Consider the following 21,771-nt stretch of genomic DNA (forward strand, 5'->3'; position numbering starts at 1 on the left):
CTTATGTCATAGTTAAGTAGTCAGAGGGGAATTCCGGTATTTTTAAACCTGGCCCCTAGAATTTCATTTTTTGGCGTGTAAATGATTCATATTTCCTAACAACTGTGCAGTCAATCACCTCAGCTGGCAGCTGCAATATGGCTACAATGAGTACAACACTATCAGTTGGGGCAATTCTGACCAACTGTTGTTAAACAAGAAGTTTGGAAATAAATTCTTGCTGGCTGTTCTTCTAGGTAAACAAAAATTCTCTGTAGGACTGTTGTCAGACACTTACAATAACAACGTCAGACAGAATTTCTACTAGGTGTAACATGATGTTCGGATTTGCCCCAAAGGATTACGTTGTGTGGTAAATCATTTATACACAAAAACATGCAAACACAGGGCTCAGGTTTAAAAATACTGGAATTTCCCTTGTAAGAACTGAGAATTAGATGGAGAAACGGTCAGCATTTACTGGAAATCCAGCATCATAAAACTTAAGAGTTTATATTTCAGATGTAGGGCCATCATAAGGGATGTCTTGCAAGCAGACAGGTAAGTTACTTTCAACAAGAAACCCCTATTGGTGCCAGTAAGACTTACCTACTACTTTGCTAATCTAAATGTCGCACTGAACAAAAGTTCCAGGTGAATGTTTACACCTTGTAGTTCATTGTTTTTCTGCAGCTGGTTTTCCACAGCTTTGGCATCCCTGCCTCACCTAACGATGCCTGTTAATTACAGCTATTTATTAGCCCCAAACAGGCAATTAACTGGCCTTCAGCACAACAAGCAAACACACTAATCTATACGCAACACATTGAGAGATGACTCCATTGAAGATTATGAAGAAAAATGAAAATGAGGGCCAAGGATGTGAATAGGTGTCAAATTTGAAAAGGCTCTTTGTTTTCTTTTTTCCTGTTCGATTCCATAAATATTCAGCTCATTCTTTTTTTCCTGAGGTGTTTGTTTTTGTTCCTTTGTCTTGCTTTATCCTTTTATTATGTGGAAGCTCTAGCTGTTATTTTCCCCTTTATCTTTCAGTGACTTTCTTCTTTATTCAACAAATCTGTCCAGGGTGTTTTGAGGGAGCAATGAGTAATGGTGCCTGTTCATGTCACTCTTAAAGCAGTGTTAGAGTAGCAAATTGAAATCAACAAAACAGCAGATGTCCTTCTACAGAGAACAAGAGTAAGTATTTCAAAATAACCTGATTCTGCAAGCTTTGTAAATAAGGCTGGGATTTCCCCACTATATTACACAAAAGCACATACACTTCTGACAACTTATATCAATATGAGTCTAGAGACCATCAACCGTTCATTGCTTTGAATTTTAAATCATGGAAAATGTTATGCGTTGTTTTAAAATAAAAACAAAAATAACAACAGGAAATAGTAGTCATTGCCAAACGTTATTAATAATATACAGTCAATACAGTTATATCATAATCAGTTCCTACTAAACAACAAATATTTGATTGATTTTCAACAGAAATTCCATTTTGTCATTTTAAGCTTCAGCATGGCTGACTGCATGTTTGCACCTAAATATTACTATGTACACATGGAGCTGGGCTATTGATTAGATGTCAACAGCAGATTTATGGTTCTGCAGTGGTGTTGCTGTCGGTGCATCTAGACCATTAAAACATGTCTGGGAGTGATGCTTTGTTTGTTTTTGAGAAGTAGCTTACTTTCTCTACTTTAGAAATCTCATTTCATATCTTTATGTCAAAGCCTCTGAAACTTGTAACTGATTTGAGAGCATTGAAGAAACACATTTGTATAATGATTGACAAAAAAGAACATATCAGAACAGAGAATGGTCTGTGGGACTGCTGAAGAGATTATGGGAGCAGGGGGGAGAATTTGAAACGGACCAATTACAAAACTACAGCCGCAACCTCCGCTCTGCCCCCTACATACACATGCAGAACAATGACATTAGTCTTTAGTGTACAAATCAATCTTCTTATCAAACAGCCAGCAAAGGGCTGAAAACAACGACTGAAGATGCTCAGAAAAGATAAACTTCTGCTAACTATTTATAGAAATAAAAGAAAAACTTAATTTTTCTCAGAGACGTCAGGATGTGACAACTTGGGAATAATTCTTGTCACACAAACACATACAAAGAACATAACAAGGCCAAAAACACCCTATTTTTGAATGACTTCATTTAAACTCAAAACACTTTCTTCCTTACAGACAAACACACGAGACACATGCACGTATGCATGCACACACATACACACACGCACGCACACACACACACACACACACACACACACACACACACACACAATGCCTGCAGTCAGTTAATGTATCACTTTCCCCCCCTGCTGTGCCCCAGTTTTTGTAACTTGGCTATAATGAGAATAAAGCCTTTACAGTAGTGAGCCCATATTCAGCCTTATACACACAATTCATTTACAGGGCCATGTGTGCAGTGTGTGCACCCAGACACGTGTATGTGTTTTCTTCTCTTAAAACATGTGAGTGTCACTGTTCTGTGTTGTGTGTTTATGCACACAAGAAACCAGATGTAGGCACCTTGAGGCATTAAATAAAATAGCAAGTTTACAAAACCTTGTGTTTACTTACATACATGGTCAGTTGTTTTCACTAATATTTCTAGTTATTGTTTTTTTTTCTTTTGTCTATTCCTTTACAGAGATTTTAGCAGTTGTGATTTGGATCCTGCTTGCTGATATTATTGTAGCCTGTTCCCAGAAAAAAAAGTAAAAATACACTGCACTTCCATTTGCAGTCATTCATTCTTTTGCTTATGAGCAAAAACCATGATGCACAATCCTACTTTTTCAGGAATAAATAGGCAGAAACAAAAAGTAACTCCAGATACTCATCTTTAATACATATATAACTGCCTCCAAATTTCACACTGGTCCTTAAACACTCAGTCCTCATGTAAAAACACATCGTGCCCTGAGACACCATGATTCTTCCTCAGCTCCTGTTTGTGTGTGAGAGCAGGTGTTGTTAGTGATTACTGAGTGGACGGATATAAGGCAGATCAGGAGTGAAAAGCAAGAATGGTGTTACTAGCCTCTGGTGGTTTCCACACAGATAAGAGATAGATGGGTCTACCAAACTCTGATACTAAACCTCTTTATCTTGGGAAGAACAAAGTGCAGGGTATAATGACTCAGGTAATGTCAGTGGCATTGAAGAAAGATAATCTGTTAAAAAGACACATTTCAGGAAAAGAGAAAGAAATCATGTCCCTACTGACAAACACACTGTCAGTAAGTCGAGAGCCAAACTTGTATTCTGTGTATTAAATGCTAACTGGGACTGACTGTAAATAGGATCCAAAAACAAAACTGACTCATTCATTTTCTCCTGCAAAGTCATTATGTAATAAATGGATGATAGAAGAACATAACTGAAATATGCTGCAAAAACTGTTCAAGGTAAGGGTAAAACAACATGGATAAAAAGCACACATTTAGCAAATTTTACTATGGTCCCTTAAACATTTTAATACCTCTAAGGCCTCCAGTTGAAGTAATTGATAATATAAGGAGGATCTTATTTTTTTTTTAAAGTTCCTTTGGACAAGTGGATAACCTGTAAACATACATTGCTCAAGATAAGAGCTCTGCAACAACCAAGTAAAATCAATGAGCAAATGCAAGATTTCAAACAGTGTTAACATGTAATTTACAATGGACGATAAGCTCTCCACACATTGTTAAATGAAAAGCTAAAGTAGCTAACAAAGGAACCTGTGTAGTTTACATCCATCAGTACAAGGTGAATTAATCCCACAGAGATTGGCTGAGTTCGACCTCTGTCGTGACAAAGTATGCACGACTGTGAATGTGCGATACTGTGATAAGCTGAGATTTAAAAGGTAAGTGGGAATGCAATGGATATTCTAGAAAACTTAAATAACATGCACACACCAAATAACTCCTTCCTGTACCTAGATCCCCCCCCCCACGTCGTTCTCTGTGAGACGTTGCTGTTGATGTTATCAGGGTTGGGCTGTCTGAACCAAACATGGAATGAAAATTAGATGAAGTTTTGATCCATAAACAGCATGAGAGTAAGGAAGGATGGCAGGAGGAAAGAAGGAAAAGTCAAATCATGGTTTTAGCTCATAGCCTGAAACCACGCATTTGAATTTCCATATAGATTGTAGCAAGCTTTGTTGAATCAGGTTTCAAATTTTTCTAATGACAGGCTACGTTAAGCAATCAGCCACAGACAAACAATTACTAGTGCTGATAAGCCTGCATACATGCATACATAAAAACACATATTCCTTCATTTGCATGCTCACACACAGTCAGGCTCCATGATAGACAAGACATTGGAGCAACCCCCGCGATCATGGCAAATACATAAATGCTGTACTTGCACGGACAAAAGACAAATATCAAGAGACACACAGGACATAAATTCAATATAATTAGCTTTGATGTTAAACTGAGACTCCATCCCCTACAGAATGGCCCACACTAATGATGATCCGCTGTTTACGGCCCAGTCAATTGGGGGACTGACAGGAATTGTACCCTTAAGTAATAATGCGTATTGATAAAGTTGTGAAAGTTCCATCTGGCCTAGGTATGTGTTCACAGGTCCAACAGAAAATAACAAATTTTAAAAAGTTTATTACCATATAAAATCCTAATAATATACATCAGCAAATAATAGGAACATGCTCTAAAAACTGACTTATAACTTTCTACAAGTTTAACAAAAAATTCTCTTCGCATTTAAATGCCAAAAAAATATACCACACATACATGTCTTATTATTGAACATCAATGAATGTTAGATGTATGAAAAAAGCCTTTCTTTCATTAAAAGGAAATTAACTGCAACTATTTTCATACCTCAGCCATTACCAGTTGTTCCTACACCTCCTATTAGGAGAAAGGCTTAAGATGATATACTTTATCATACCAATACGGTATACGGTTGATTTATTCTAAAGACGAGAGAGAATCCATTTAGCCAGCCAAGCAGCTGCAGAATATATTGAAAGCTATACACACATAAACACAAACACACATACCTTTCCAAATGATGCTTGCTAAATTGGAGCCCTATTGACTGAATCAGGAAGCATTCACACTCCTGTCTAAGAAACCATTTAGCCACACAGGCCCTAAAACCCCTTCCTCATTCATTTCTCTGTCCTTTTCACTCTGTCCCCCCCCACACACACTCCCTCCTACCACCCCTCCATTCAGATGTCAGTCACATAGCATGCTGTTAAAATGAGGTAGCTGCTAACCCATGGTTTCCTGTGGTCTACTGCTGCGTGTGCGTGTTTGACTGTGAGTGTGTGAATCTGTCAGTGTTGATGTGTATGAGTAAGACACAGACCAAAGCCTTTGGTCCAACAAATGATAACAATCAACAAGCCTTTATGGTCACTTTGAGAAAGACGGAGTGCAAGTGTGAGACAGGGCGTCATAGAGGGGATATTTTTCTGAGATTTTATTATAAATGGAGAAAAAAAGATTTCAATAAAGAAAGCTGATTGAGGTATTAAGATGTTGTCAAAAATATATTCAACCAAATTCTATTTCCTGATTAAATTTTAGTAAATTAACCTTTTCAAACTGTTCTAAAAAACAACAAGCTCTTTGGAATACAACCTTGGCACCTTGAAAATGAGATACAATGATTCAGCTGAGTGCTCCCAAATATTTTCAGAGCAAAATCCATTAATCTGACTAGGTTAAATGGCTGTTTTCATGTCAGTGTAAAGAAGTTTTCACTCGTTAGAAAATGCACCAAAACACACAATTTGGAGATTAAAGAATTAACCACTTCAAAGCTCAATGTATTCCTGAGACAGACAGTCCTTTAGGTTAGGACTTGGACAGTCTATGACCAGCAAATCAGGTGGTTTTGTTTCCTCAAATATCAGCATTTGTTTTTGTCTTATTAATTGCATAGCAGCCCCTTCTTTTAGAAAAAATGCCAACGCCTCGGAAAATGTTAGTTCCATGGTTTCCCCTCCATGGTAAAACAACACCAGTTCACTAAGTTGTTACTAGCTGCCATGCTTGGCAGTGGTGTGTACTGTTTGTTAGTACTGTATGTCTCTAGAACAAAACTATAGCTGTGGTGTTGCATAAATTAGAAGAAATAAAGAACTTGGGAATATTTCTAAGGCAAATGTTTGTTTGGCACCAAATGGATTATGTAGGCTCACATGTGTGTTTGTACTTCTTTAGTGGGACCAGACATGTGTGTGTTGTGCAAGTCCCTGTTGTGTAACCTTGACAGATTGAGAGCATGTATACATGCTTATAGTGCTCTTCTATACAGTAGCACAAGAATACCATGTCTTTGGCAAGCAGCATTGCAATGTGGGTGGAATACACATACAGAGGTCTCATTCCATTTGTTGCATTTCTTTTGCCTTTGATCAAACAGGAAGAGCAATATTACCCAGCACACTTGGATATTATTATCCAAGACTACCTAAAGCCACAGAGCAAATCAACCTATTTCTTTTGTCAGTCAGCCTTGTCATACAAAGGTCTTCTCAGTATTCATCAGAGACTCATCAGACCTGCTATTAATTAAAATACCAGAGAAAAAATGCGAAGATATCCAAGAAAAGTGTAATTTGCAGAGAAGGATATGTAATAATAATTACTTTAATATATGCCTCAAAACCACCGTCATGTATTTCAGGAGTTGATTTGTACTTTTGCTCCCCCAACATATTTGTAGGAATAAAGTGATGTAGCTCTCGTGAACATATCTTATAAACACTGCTGTCGAAATGCTCCATTCATCCTCCACACGTAATCACCCTCTTTCTTTTAAGACGAGATACTGTGAAATGATCTGATATCAGGACTTCGTAAATTTCTGAGCCCAACAGATTGCAGAGTGCGGATTTTGGGATAAAGACAAAATAAATTCTTAAATATCTTTCTTTCCCTGTTGGAAATAATAACATCAATGAATCATCATCATCATCATCTTTGTTGAAATGTTTAATCTGGTTGTTTAACCTTCCTTCTTTATGCTGGTCAAGTTAATCAAGGGTACGATTAAGTCCCCTCCTATGATTCTAAATCCTGTCTCAATATCATTTTGTTTTTTCTGAACTTCAGGATTTTGGAAGACATCCATTGCTACTTCTCATCGGATTAGCAGACAGGCCCTGTATCAAGTGGCCTCAGGTAAAATCTGGTCTCAGATTTCAATTTCGATATCCTTTATAGTTGTAAGTTTGGAATTCCTTCAAGTTTATCTTCTTGCTTCCATACAAATGAGTCTTCTAAATCGTTATTATATGATGCAGGGCATGGCTTTCCTTGAGGTCCTTGTAGCCCATGCTTTAGTCACTAAACTCCTATAGGGGCACGTTGCATTACACTAAAGTTTAGTGCAATGCAACGTGCCCCTCTCCCACCTCCCCTCATCTGCTTTACCTATTCAAAGCTCTGGCTGTGTTCAAAAATACATGCAGTGTGGTTTTCGAGTGGCATGAGAAATGATGACAAGACTGACAGAGGCAGGTATGTGTTCCCTATGAAGAAAAAATCGATTATGTTCCTGAACACCACCCGGCGCCTATGTGTGCAGCAATAACTATAATAATAACTGACCATTATTGTGACAACACAATTATAAGGGGCAGACATATGGTATCTGTTAGTGTGGACTATACAGGTTATGGGGAATCATTAGCAAACCATCTAAAACTGATGGAGATGTGCAGGAACAAGGCAAACATAAATGTGTGTGGTGCCCCTCACACTATGAAGTACAGATGTGTGCTGGGTGAGTGAGAGTGTTTTGTACCTGCTTATTCTCTCAGTATATAATTTACTAAATCAACATACAGTGGGGCAAATAAGTATTTAGTCAACCACTAACTGTGCAATTTCTCCTACTTGAAAAGATTAGAGAGGCCTGTAATTGTCAACATGGGTAAACCTCAACCATGAGAGACAGAATGTGGAAAAAACCCCCAGAAAATCACATTGTTTGATTTTTAAAGAATTTATTTGCAAATCATGGTGGAAAATAAGTATTTGGTCAATACATAAAAATTCATCTCAATACTTTGTTATGTACCCTTTGTTGGCAATAACGGAGGCCAAACGTTTTCTGTAACTCTTCACAAGCTTTTCACACACTGTTGCTGGTATTTTGGCCCATTCCTCCATGCAGATCTCCTCTAGAGCAGTGATGTTTTGGGGCTGTCGTTGGGCAACACGGACTTTCAACTCCCTCCACAGATTTTCTATGGGGTTGAGATCTGGAGACTGGCTAGGCCACTCCAGGACCTTGAAATGCTTCTTACGAAGCCACTCCTTTGTTGCCCTGGCTGTGTGTTTGGGATCATTGTCATGCTGAAAGACCCAGCCACGTCTCATCTTCAATGCCCTTGCTGATGGAAGGAGATTTTCACTCAAAATCTCTCGATACATGGCCCCATTCATTCTTTCCTTTACACAGATCAGTCGTCCTGGTCCCTTTGCAGAAAAACAGCCCCAAAGCATGATGTTTCCACCCCCATGCTTCACAGTGGGTATGGTGTTCTTCGGATGCAATTCAGTATTCTTTCTCCTCCAAACACGAGAACCTGTGTTTCTACCAAAAAGTTCTATTTTGGTTTCATCTGACCATAACACATTCTCCCAGTCCTCTTCTGGATCATCCAAATGCTCTCTAGCGAACCGCAGACGGGCCTGGACGTGTACTGGCTTCAGCAGGGGGACACGTCTGGCAGTGCAGGATTTGAGTCCCTGGCGGCGCATTGTGTTACTGATAGTAGCCTTTGTTACTGTGGTCCCAGCTCTCTGTACGTCATTCACTAGGTCCCCCCGTGTGGTTCTGGGATTTTTGCTCACCGTTCTTGTTATCATTTTGACGCCACGGGGTGAGATCTTGCATGGAGCCCCAGATCGAGGGAGATTATCAGTGGTCTTGTATGTCTTCGATTTTCTAATAATTGCTCCCACAGTTGATTTCTTTACACCAAGCGTTTTACCTATTGCAGATTCAGTCTTCCCAGCCTGGTGCAGGTCTACAATTTTGTCTCTGGTGTCCTTCGACAGCTCTTTGGTCTTGGCCATAGTGGAGTTTGGAGTGTGACTGACTGAGGTTGTGGACAGGTGTCTTTTATACCGATAATGAGTTAAAACAGGTGCCATTAATACAGGTAACGAGTGGAGCCTCGTTAGGCCTCATTAGAAGAAGTTAGACCTCTTTGACAGCCAGAAATCTTGCTTCTTTGTAGCTGACCAAATACTTATTTTCCACTCTAATTTGGAAATAAATTCTTTAAAAATCAAACAATGTGATTTTCTGGGTTTTTTTTTCCACATTCTGTCTCTCATGGTTGAGGTTTACCCATGTTGACAATTACAGGCCTCTCTAATCTTTTCAAGTAGGAGAACTTGCACAATTGGTGGTTGACTAAATACCTATTTGCCCCACTGTAGGTGCATCAACTGCCACTCAACAGCTACTGGAAGTTACAATGTAGTCTCCAGCTGGGAGAAATGGCATCTCATAAAATGTATGTGTGTTTAGATTTCCTTTCAGGGGACACAAGCATACAATGTATCTGAATTAAGTAAAAGAGACAAAGCCATATGGCGAAACAGTAACACAGAGGGAGGTGCTTTTTTTCCAGCAACATTTTTATCTAGAATGCATCCTGAATTGACTTCCAAAACTACCCCCATCTTCACATTTTCATTTATTGCCTTGTCTGCCATCATTACCATATTAGCTATGGCACAGTAGCTGCAGTTATCAGTTTAAAAATAACTGAAACATAATCAACTGTCTTTGTAAGGTAGCAACAAAAGAACTAACAGTACTGGAAACTTAAGATACCTTTAAAGCCCTAAATTTACATATTTTTAAGACATTTACAGATAGTGTAGAGCCCTGCTGAACCGGGAGAAAAAATGGCTTTCACAGACATAATCAGACAGATGGATAAGACAAAAAGAGAGAAATAACCAACATTTCTGTCTCTGTTTCCCCTCCTTACACTCCCTCCTTCTCTTGCCCTGAATAGTCAGTTAATTAACAGAGCAGGAGAAAAAAAAAGTGTGGCAAGCAAATGTCAAATTCGACAAAGATGGAGGTTAACTTCTCACAACAATGCAAAACAACAGCAGCTTAAAAAATCTCATTCTACAATATTAAAGTAATTAAAATTGCCAAAAGGGACGAAAGCAAAATAGTACTTGTTTAGTTTAGCAAACATGTGGGAGAATATAAAAAAAGTGATCTGTTGGGGAGAGAGTGAATGGTTAGACTAATTAACATTTTTTTTTTCTTTTTCTTCAAATGATAAATAATTATGTCAACTTCTGTGAGTCAAACTGGGATTTCAGAATAGCTTAAGGGGGAAAGTTTATTGAGTGTAATTAAGTGTTTTATTTTTCTGCAAATGCCGCCTTTCTCTTGTTAGTATTTCATTATCAGCCTTTCATTAAGCCACCTCCACCTCGTTCTCCAACTTCCAGTTTTCTGTGTGTGTCTTGTGCGGCTGGGCAGGTGCAATGGGCCATGCTGACAGCTTGTCCCTCCTCTCTTGCTGCAGGGAAAACTGTCACCTCTGTCATTCAGGGCTATGAACACAGCATGGAGAATGTATGTATGTGACTGTGTGTGTGTTCTCAGGGGACTGTGACAGTGTGGGGTGAGAGGGGCTTTATTAGCTCTGCCAGAAACAGCTGAATGCACGGACACTTACGCACGCACACACGTTAAGTTTGCTCAGGATGACTAAAGCATGATCGGAGATTCACAACCACAACCTGGAAGGGGAAAGCCTTTAGGGGGCAAAACTTTACACTAGATGACATGGTGATGCAGCAAAGGGAGGGAGGTTTGTATGTGAGTAGTGTTTTCATATACTTTTTCTAACTTCACACATTTACACAGGGGAATAAACTGTGGTCACTGCAGACAAACAACATCATAACAAACATGGCAGTAGTGCTGTGCATAAGCCTTGACGTTCACTGAATCTTACTGATGAATAAAAACAAATTTCTTATAGTATCAATACAGAATCAGGAACAACAGAGGCCTATGGGTGAAAACATTGCTTAAGACCATACTTGTCTTAATGTCTTAACCATTGCTTAAGACCATACTCTCAACTGAACTGATAGCAATCGTCCAGTAACAAAGCTGGAAATATTTGCTATATTGGACAATTTCATATATAAATATGTCGGAACTGATAAACGGTACCTTAATTTTTTACTTTTAATGCTGACTTGATGATACTGACGACCAATAAGGTTGATGCTTATTCTCAAAAACTCATATAACCATAAATCTGGCACTAGAAAATGCAATTATTTGATCCTTAAACTCTGTCTTGGGACCAATAAACAAGTCAAAGCTACACTAGACATAGTTTCAGGTTGAGATGCCACTGCTCATGTGGGACCCAAGCAGCAAAAAGAACCAAGCAAGATCCTGTACTCCGAAACAAAACACAGAAGCTCCAATGTAGCTTAGGGGGTTACACAGTTGAGGCCTCAGAGAGTCAATGTGTGTGTAGTGTCTGTGTGTGTGACTGTGTGTGTCCATTGCGGGGCACTGGCCCCAGACAAAGTGCTCCGCCAGCTTTCTGCCTACTGGTCTTTTCATTGCTGATGGATGGGCCTTGTTCAGCACCATCTGGCTATAGGATATTTCACATTAATCATCACAAACACACACACGGAGACATACAAACACTCACACCTCTGTCTCTTAAATATACACGTGGCTGATGAGTACAATATGTACAATATGTACACATGCAAGAAAATATGTACAACCCTGCTGAAAGAAAGTGAAATGAAGGGACAGACAGACAGACAGACAGACAGACAGACAGACAGACAGACAGACAGACAGACAGACAGAAAGAAAGAAAGAAAGAAAGAAAGAAAGAAAGAAAGAAAGAAAGAAAGAAAGATTTATGCTCACTGCACCATCTTGTTTGTGTTTTAGCTAGCCATTTTCTACATTTGTGATTCAGAGCTAGCTACGGGAGATTAAGAACCAAGTCTGGTACAAAAAACAATTAGTTCATTTAAAAACATGTTTCATTTGGTTGGTAGCTGGGAGCTATGGAGCAATAAAGCCTCACTAACCCAGCGCCCCCCACCCTGACTCAGTCTTTATTAATGACCTTTTCATACCTATAGGAGGACACGCATTAACAATAATGGTTGTAAAGACAACAATTTAGTGCTCGCTTCTCCCTTTCTTTTTGTCTCTTTCCTTCTCCCCCACATACATACACACACACACACACACACACACACACACACACACACACACACACACACACACACACACACACACACACACACACACACACACACACACACACACACAGATGTGTTAGTAAACACATAATATCCTTACATAAACTGTAAGCTGAAAGGCCAGACACCCAGGGGAATTTAATGTAAAACGGGGGACATTATCAGACTTCATTTATTTCTATCTAACGGCTATATGGGCTTAATACAAACTGATTTGCCTCAGTGTTTCCATGGTGTATGGACATGGGCAAAGACAGGCAGAACCGTGGTTGATCTGAGAGGAAGCATGCTTGACATTAGATTTATTATCGTTAAATCATATCTCACGGCTATCTGAGTTTGTAATGCAAGCGGATTTATGTGCACATCTACACAATCTATGGAAAAGAAATAAGACCTACAGGAACATGGCTGCAAGTACGATTTAAGAAATTTGCTTGACATGTTAAAAATATCTATGTATGAGGGCTATCAGATAGCATATAATGGGACAGGATTACCTGACACATTTTATCCCCAAAACGTAGTGAATTTGGCAAGGTTATCAGTGAGTCAGTTTAAACATTGGTCCCTTGCAGGGATTAAAAACACATGACATTATGTAGAAATAATAAATATGGCAGATTAGAGGAGTAATTGATATTATCAATGAATTTTTATTTGCCACTTAATATGTAATTTATTTGTCAACATAGTTGACAATAATGTGTTTCACAGCATTAAAAAAACTGAATTTTATAAGCCAAATAGAAATTAAAAAATACTTTACACTGAAATGCATATAAAAAAATACTTATACAAACAAATACTAATTTTAACAGAAAATATGGATTCGCTGTTTTTTTTATGGCTGGATTTCTAACATTGTCTTCCAGGAGAGGGCATTTCCGAAGGTCTGACTCTGGCTCTGACTGCAGTCATATTTCATATTTAGCCTTAACTTTGGAATGGACAGAGGGTTCATCCCTGAGGATCTAAAGCTTCACAGTGGCTCGGGGAGAATTAAGAGCTCTCAGATCTGGCAAGACAACACAGTGCCTTTAAAGTGGTACTTCACACAAAGTCTATCTTTTGGGAATGAAACACCCAGCTCCTTGTGTGCTCTGTATTTTCACACAAAAAAAAAACACAAAGATAGATAGACACAGAAGATTGAGATTTTGCTGCAGGAGTTAAGGGACTGAACTTACATACCACGACAACTAATCACAAAATTTCTGTTTTAGGTGCCTTTATGGAAGTGCTGTCTAAGGCTTTCAAAGCATTTTCAATTTTTTAGTTTATTTATGTATTTCTGGGGATTTGGGGGACGTTACAGGACATTTGTAAAGGCACAGTTTAGCTCCTTGAGCAATATAAACATTCTTGAATCAGTATGTTTACAAGATACACAAGAGTGTTCAGTAATATAAAGTTAGAGACGTTCAGCCACAGCCGGCTCAATATGATCTACTGTCACACAGTTGGTTTCTAAATTCCTCTGAGAATTGTAAAGCATGTTCAGGAATACTTACTATCTAATTTAGATGTAAACCTGTTAATGTATTATGAATATATTCTCTTCTCTTAAAGTTGTTCAATTCACATTCTTGCTTGTGTTGTCTGTTTGTAATCACTTGTATGAATGTGAAATTCCATGTGTACTTCTATTTCTGCTCCTGTGTGTGTGTGTTTCAGTGCGTGGGAGGCAAAGAGCCATGCCTGCCACAGTGAAAACGTGTTCTCTCTTACATCCTTTTAATTAGTATGTAACATATAACAGCAGCACCACAGGCACAAACTCCTCTGGAGGTATAAACTCTGCAAAAAAAAAAAAACAAAAAAACTTAGCTCTGCTAAATGACACAGTGTGACACCTGCATGGAAGCCTTCAACCACCAACGTGTTTGCAACATGTGCCTTCGTGTACACTACTTTAAAATATTCATTCAAATGACCACAGCATAAAAACAAAGACGGGAGATTTCTAGATAGCCCTGTACATGGACTAATTATAGTCTAATATGACAAAATATAACTTTTTCTTTTACATGACAGATGAAAAATGTGGTGACAGCTGTTGTCATGGGGCTGTCATTCACAGAGGGATGTCTACATAAGAACTACTCAGCAACAAACACACACACACGTTGTTGTCACAAGGGTCTCATCACCATAAGCATGCCTTAAGAGAGGCATGTTCAGTCTACTGTCAGACATACACTTGTACTCTCACAATGTAATCAGGAACAAATACTTGAGTTGTCCTCATCCACTAGATTGCTGACAAGAGGCATCCATCTTGAGGAGACATCCAACTCATCATAGCCATAGAGACAATATGATGATGGTGACCTATACCTACTTTTGATGTCAAGTGAAGGCTTCCGTTCTAGAGGTGAATGAGGTTTCATACTCAGGGCCATTATGAAATGTGCAGATAAAAATAGCTCACTATACTAAAAGACCAAGGGCAAAACTTGCATAGGCAGGTAGATACAAAAATTTAAACCAGGGAAGTTATACAGGATCACAAACACTGAAATATCTCTTACCTTATGGTCATAGGGGTTATAAGAGTGGAAGAGTTGTGACAGCTCTTTTGTCCTCTGCTTCTTCTGTAGACAACAAAGATATAAAATACATTTGAAGTTTAAAAGCCACTCATATAATGCATGCATAATACGGGTAAAAAGACCAAAGACAAGTCATTGAGATGTAACTGTAGATAACTGACTTCATGCTTTAAATTAAAACCCACTGATGTAGATGGGGAAAATGACACTTGCTTTATGTTCTTGATTTGGTGTTTAATCTATGTCCTTATGTTGGTCGGTTTGTCAGCGGTATTACACAGAAACTACTGAATGGATTGCCACAAAACTTGGATGGAGGATTGTCTCGGCCTAGACGAGATCCTGTAACCTTTTGGTGTAGATCTATGTAAAGACATGAATCCAGGATTTTCTCTCAACATATTTACCATGGATGCAAATGCATGGATCTTGATGAAAAAAAAAGCAGACGTAGGTATTCGGTCTACTGAGTCCAATTCTGTAATATAAGTTAATTAATGGGTGACAATTTAAAAGATACTTCCTTTAAATGTTCGCACTTTCCTTGACTTGCTTTGTTTGCAATATTGTTGTGGAAAGCACATTTGTAACACTGTATCTTCATTGTATCAAAGATCATAAAACATAAAGGAATGTTTATGGAAACTCCCTGAGAAGGTAGTCATATAATGTAGGCATTATACTTCTCAGTGTGTCCACACATCTACTTGTATTTGTGTGTTGTAAATTAGACATTAATCGCTTGTCTTGCAACACTGATCAGGATTTCTGTACTTTGCATCAATCTAGGGTATTCACTTCAAATAATAACAATTTTAAAGTTTTCACTGATCAGTGTAGATACATTTTTGTATATACAATTACTTGGAACAACCATGATCTAAAGTATTGTTCCTTGGCATGTCCTCATTCTGTTCAGCTTGTCATGCAGATATAGAAAAAATACATACTTTCACTCATGTTAACTTATTGGGTCACTTAAACAGAAAAAAAAATCATCATGGTTGAGAACAAGGCCTACAGTAATTCATTAAATCTATAAAATGTGGACTATACAGAGAGAAAAAAAAAGACATTTGTATGCCTACCAGCTATGGCAGAAAGATTTCTCATGTTTTTCTTGCTCAAAATCTGCCCTTAACCTTGTATGTCCTTAATGCATAATGAGATGCACAAGCGTGAGACATGACTGTTTGATGTGTGGCAGTTGTTAATGCAATCAGTTACATGAGGCCGATGCAGTTACAAAGGGTGCTAATTAGCGAGCTGATTAGGCCATGTCTGGCTAAGGGGGAAGGATATATGTATATGCTATTGTAGCTTAAGGGAGGATGCATTCATTGCTGTGCACTCTCCTCATCCCTCCGTCTTTTTCAGCGTATGTGCAGGGCTGGATTCAGTGTCCTTAGGCCAGATCTGTACATATGGAGCAGCAACCTACAAGTTGACTATCACACACAAGCATCATTATAGCATGAATGACAAATGCAGCTTCCGGACAGGCAAAGGCAGCTTGAGGATGTGGTGAAGAGAAAGATGGATGCAGAGAAGGACGAAAAATCAATTAAAATGTACAGAATTTATAATCAAGTTGGCAAAGATGGATAAAGTTAGCACGAAACACTATGAACTATGAAAAGATATCTGCACCAGATGCAGTATCTGAAGGCAGGAAGTTAGATTTTGATTTTGTAAATATTCTGTGCAAGTTTGTACTTCTGGTTGTCATCCGAGTTGCACTGCTCAATTGGGTTTGAGTGGGTTCAGTTACATGCAGGTGAACAATCCATTTGCAGAGTAAAATAGAATGCGTTGTAATTCATCTACAATCGTATCCAGATAAATTAAGGATTGGCTCTGAACTCCAACTCTGAATGCTCATGTCTCAAGTTGCTACATAAACAATTATGCCCAGAAGAGGAAATCTTGGCTGGGATATCCATTATATTATATAGATATCTAGATATCTACTGGCTTCACCGGAAGCCCCAAAATATTGGCTGCTGGCTAAACTGCAGGCTACAGGGGTTCAAAAATTGGCATGAAATTATATGACTTTGTTAAGATAATATTCTCAGACAAAAAAAAAGTAATGTAGTGAGATAAGAAAAGAAGTTCCAAAAAGGACACTGTGGCAAGAAAAGTTCAAACAAAAAAACAAGGGAAGGGAGGGGAAAGAAAGGTGAAAGGGTACAGGTGTACTCCTTGCCCCAGGCCAACTACCATTTCAACTTCGTTGTTCTGTCTCTTGTGAGGACTATCCTTTCATCACTCTACTTCTCATCACTCCTTGCCCTACTCTCCATTCCTTCTATTTGTGTACACCTTCACCTATTTTCTTCCCCACACTCCAAGTCTACCCATCTCCTACACATTTCCCTGTTCACCCAGGGCTCTTGTGATCCATACAGTCATGTAATCATTGGCCCCATCCTTCTACCATTGTATCAGTCTTGTTTTCACCTGATTCCTTCTCGCTTTCTCTGCCAAAGGGCTCTCCAGAATCTCCAAATCCTTTTTTCTCCCATTGTCTTTGCCTTTCCACGTATCCCTCGGTGCTCTACCTCTCCCTTGCTCCCTGTGTTTTTCTCCAGTCAAGGAATACTCATACTAATCATTCTGTCTCCACTCTCTCACCCATCCTCCCCCTTGTAAGGCTGTCCCTCCACAATCTCACTCACTCTCTCTCGCTCTGCCTGGAGCACCTTAGGTGAGAGCAATTCTCTCATCATTTCTCCGTAACACCACTCTCTCTCCTCACTTCCATCCCTTCATCACTCTCACCATCACTCTGTATTCAGTGATGCTCAGCTGTGTGTGTGTGTGTGTGTGTGTGTGTGTGTGTGTGTGTGTGTGTGTGTGTGTGTGTGTGTGTGTGTGTGTGTGTGTGTGAGAGAGAGAGAGAGAGTGTGTGTGTGCGCGCGCGTGTAACTGTAAGACAGATGTAACCGCAGGTAAGGATTTCTCAACCACCAATGAGCTCCCAGCAGAATTTAGCCAGCTCAATAGCACACACCACAGCCTCACACACCAACACTGGCTCACACATTGACTCACAAATACAGTACATGGTGTACATTCAAAATTGACTTAAGTGAAAAAAATGTGCGAAATACAAGGAAATTCTAAGGCCAACATCAAAACAGAGGGGAGAGCCAATATAAAATAAAAATGAAATAAATATGAATGAATAAACAAAGAGATCTGCTTCCTACCTCCTAATGTGACAGGAATGAGTGAGGGGGTAACCTCATCTCATTACATGTTATTTTAGAGTCTTGTAGTTTTAATTGATGGTGCTACTTGCATGGAGGTTAGGGGGTGGACATTTGTGAGATCCTCAGTTTAAATCCCTAGACTAATGTGAAAAAAGCTGGCGGGGAGGTGAATGAAAGATGTTCTCATTAGCCCACAACAGCTGCTGTCGGGGTGCCCTTGAGCAAAAACTCTGCCCAAAGTTGCACCTGTGGAACCAATCAGTAGCCAATAGCAGAAGCCTGCGCTGGGGAAACGGGGATGTGTAAACTTTGCTAGCTGTGGTTGAAATGCACGCTCTGTAAATACGCCATTACATATACATAGACTGGCTTAAATCTCACCCACCTTTCCTGGATCACTGTCCCCAGAGACTTGAGGGCATGAATGTTGTGGAAAGAATAATGTCAAAATTGCAACTCCAGAGGGACATTTATTTAGACAGATGGCCTCCGGTCATACTGTACCTAGCAAAGTGAACAAGCTAAAAGATGTAGTTATCAATTTTGTATGTCATGTCTTATCACTTTTTAAGCCAACTCTGTCCATGTAAAGTTTTGTTAGACTTGTGAAAGCAATTTTGGTTTATATTATTGGATCTACTGATTGGCTATAATTTCACCGATACTGATAGTCAATAATATAACTTTTCCAATAGTTAGAATAATAATTTGATCATATATTCTCCATGACTAATTTTAATAAATGTCCAAAAAGCAAGACAGCAACAACAACAGCAACAATAAAAAAGGCACATCTTATTAAACTCTACATTTTGCATGGATTTGTCAGCCTCGATGGCAGCTATAAAACTATATAATAATTACTATGATGCCTTTATTTGTTAATACTACACTGAAAATTGTTATATTGTGAACATACAACCACAACTTGCTTCGAACAGAGATCTGGAGTCTGCATCACACATTTTGCAGCATTTACATGAGACCACCTTGTTAAATGTCAACGGTTTAGGTCATCAAGTGTCTCTCAGAAACTCTGCATTACCTTTCCTATTTTACAGTAGCTTTAATTCTAAGAGCTTCATTAGTGCACTGAATCGCAATGTGTCTGTATAAGGGTGTGTGTGTGTGTTGTGTGTGTGTGTGTACAAGGACGCATGGTCCATCAACTAGAGAAGTTAATCTAGCATGCTGTCTAGGTTGTTTTAGCGGCAACCTAGCAATGCAAAGCCACTGTGTGTGTGTGTGTGTGTGTGTGTGTGTTTATATATGCTACTGTGTGCGTGTATGCCACCGTGGTGATGATGAACGATGGTTGTTACAATTACATCCATCTGTTGTTGCCACCTGAGACGGATGCTGCGTCTAACGGGAAGTGACATTACAAGGATGTGTACACTTGTATTCAAAAAACATGCAGGAGAGGTGTAGACTGAGAGAGACTCTCTGCTGCCAATAACACACAATAACTTACATGCTTCATGAAAATACTGCTGTTCTAAAATAATTACGTATAAAGTTGGAATATCTGAACAATGCTGTGAAGATGATACACAATTTTTGAGTACAAATACCCTGACTAAGATATTCTTGATAGTCAATGACACTAAGTGAATGGATTAAATATTAGACAGGAGGACAAGGAGCTCATGGAATTTGTTTGCGTGTGTGTACTTAAGGGTGGAATACTTCAGGATTAATTTTGACCAAACAAGATGTGACTGTATAAAGACAAACCAAGACTGTTTTGGTCAATTTCATTTCTCCCAGCTGAAGCTTGGCGGGTATCGGACTAGCAACAGATGCAAAGCGTTATTATGGTACAAGACGGGCCAGGGACAGCTGGTTAGCAATACTTACTACAGTAGAAATCTCGGCAACATAGTACATAGATGTCTTCGACAAAACGTCAATACTGTTGTTGGTTTACATTCAGTTGATATTTGTTTGTTTATTTAAATGCTTTTAATTAAAATATTCTGGCAATAATTTACATCGCCCCTTGAGGCATGTGCATGTTGTAGCTGAATGTTCTTTTTAAGTTTGTTATCAGTTATTAGTTTAGATGTAAAGTTAGATGTAAATTTCAAACATGCTCTGAAATGAGATGCAGAGGCTATTTATGAGACAGGATTTTATAAAAAAAAAAAACTCAGTGTGTGACTCTCTGACATGAGGCAGTGGACATGTACATGTGCCTTTCTGTGTTCTTGTGTGTCTGTATGAGCAAGGGCATATGTCAGTATGCCCTGTGTTGTGGGGCAAGGTAACAATGATCTTGCCTCAGCTTGTACTGTATGTGCTTCTGGCTTACCAGTATACGTCCGTTTGTCTTTCCCTAATGACGGACAGATGTTATTGCTATAGAGCCTGCGCCCACAGTGTGTTTGTGTTACATTACTGCAAGAAACACCTTGGGCATAATTGGTGTGTGGTTTTGTCTGTGTGTGTGAAGGATTAACACTTCCTAAAGCATCACAATGACAAGTGGTCACAATGATGATACTCGTGTGTGTGTGTGTGTGTGTGTGTGTGTGTGTGTGTGTGTCAGAGACCATTCTGTCTCTACAGAGGTCAGTACACATACCATGTTTCAGCTATGTTGACTTGTGCCAGATCACTTGCATTTTGTGTTAACTAAGGCATACGCACAGCATCTTAGCTGTTAATTGTTGATTCACAGACCTAACATTTAAATCATTTGATTTGATTTTGTTCAATTTCATTATGTCATTTAGACAAATGCTTAGGTCAGTCAAATTAACTTGCACAATGATATTTTGTGACTGAGTGGCCTTGAAACTATCATGCCTCTGTTTTGTCTTCATAGCCAGTATCTGATCAGAGAAAACAAACTGTATTATCAGAAAGTACCATTTTTTTTAATATATATATATAATTAAACTTTATTTCAAAGTTCAAATAGTATTAGCACGTGTACAAGTAGAAATCCATTCTGAAAATGTGTTTTAAGTACATGCTTTTAAGTTTTAAAACTGCTCATTAGTTTACATTGTACTGAAAAACAGATTTTTAATCATTTTTATGTTTTACTTGGTCCCCACTGCTCCAGCTTAAAGATCTCTTTTATGAAATCTACACTTGTTTTGTACATGCTTATTTTTGGTGAGATTTTTATTTTTTTACACCCTCTAGATCAGTGTTACTCTCAGATGCTGATGACCTAGTCAGAAGAAAAAAAAACATTTGAATGTGGCAAGCAAAAACTGTGATCATTAAAATGCAATGTGTTATGCCTTCTATTATTAGTAGACTGGGTCCTCATTAATCAAGTTCAGGCCTACCCGCTCCCAGACAGCAACTTAACCATGAACTCAACCTTAATACCTGTTAAGACTGCTTTTAGTCTGGTGTTATTATCTCCAGTGATGTGTATGTGAGAGTGTCTAAAAAGTGTGTGTGTGTGTGCGTGTGTGTGTGTGCGTGTGTGTGTGTGTGTGTGTGTGTGTGTGTGTGTGTGTGTGTGTGTGTATGTGTGTGTGTGTGTGTGTCTTTGCAAGTGTTTGTGTGTGCGTGTCAGGGCATAGATAAATGATAGTGAGGCTACAAGATAGAGCTACTAGTGGCTGGCCAGCTGTTTAACTTTGACAGCTGCCGCACTGGTGCCTTGTGGGTAATGGAGTTCTTAACCAATTACAACCTGGGGAAATTAAAAACACTGTCCCACTAGAATAGC

At 38.9% G+C, this 21,771-nt stretch overlaps 1 protein-coding gene across 4 annotated transcripts in view; it reads right to left on the minus strand.

Moving 5' to 3' along the window:
- The window catches only part of cdkal1 (CDK5 regulatory subunit associated protein 1-like 1), a 225,970-nt gene that overhangs the window by 41,071 nt on the left and 163,128 nt on the right, over positions 1-21,771 (minus strand). For all 4 annotated transcript variants that reach the window (XM_037074091.1, XM_037074092.1, XM_037074093.1 and 1 more), the window contains exon 12: positions 14,836-14,898. In XM_037074091.1, the coding sequence (XP_036929986.1) occupies positions 14,836-14,898 (63 nt within the window). The remainder of the gene's footprint in view (positions 1-14,835; positions 14,899-21,771) is intronic.

Source organism: Acanthopagrus latus, chromosome 17, assembly GCF_904848185.1.
Source record: "Acanthopagrus latus isolate v.2019 chromosome 17, fAcaLat1.1, whole genome shotgun sequence".
Taxonomy (NCBI): Eukaryota; Metazoa; Chordata; class Actinopteri; order Spariformes; family Sparidae; genus Acanthopagrus; species Acanthopagrus latus.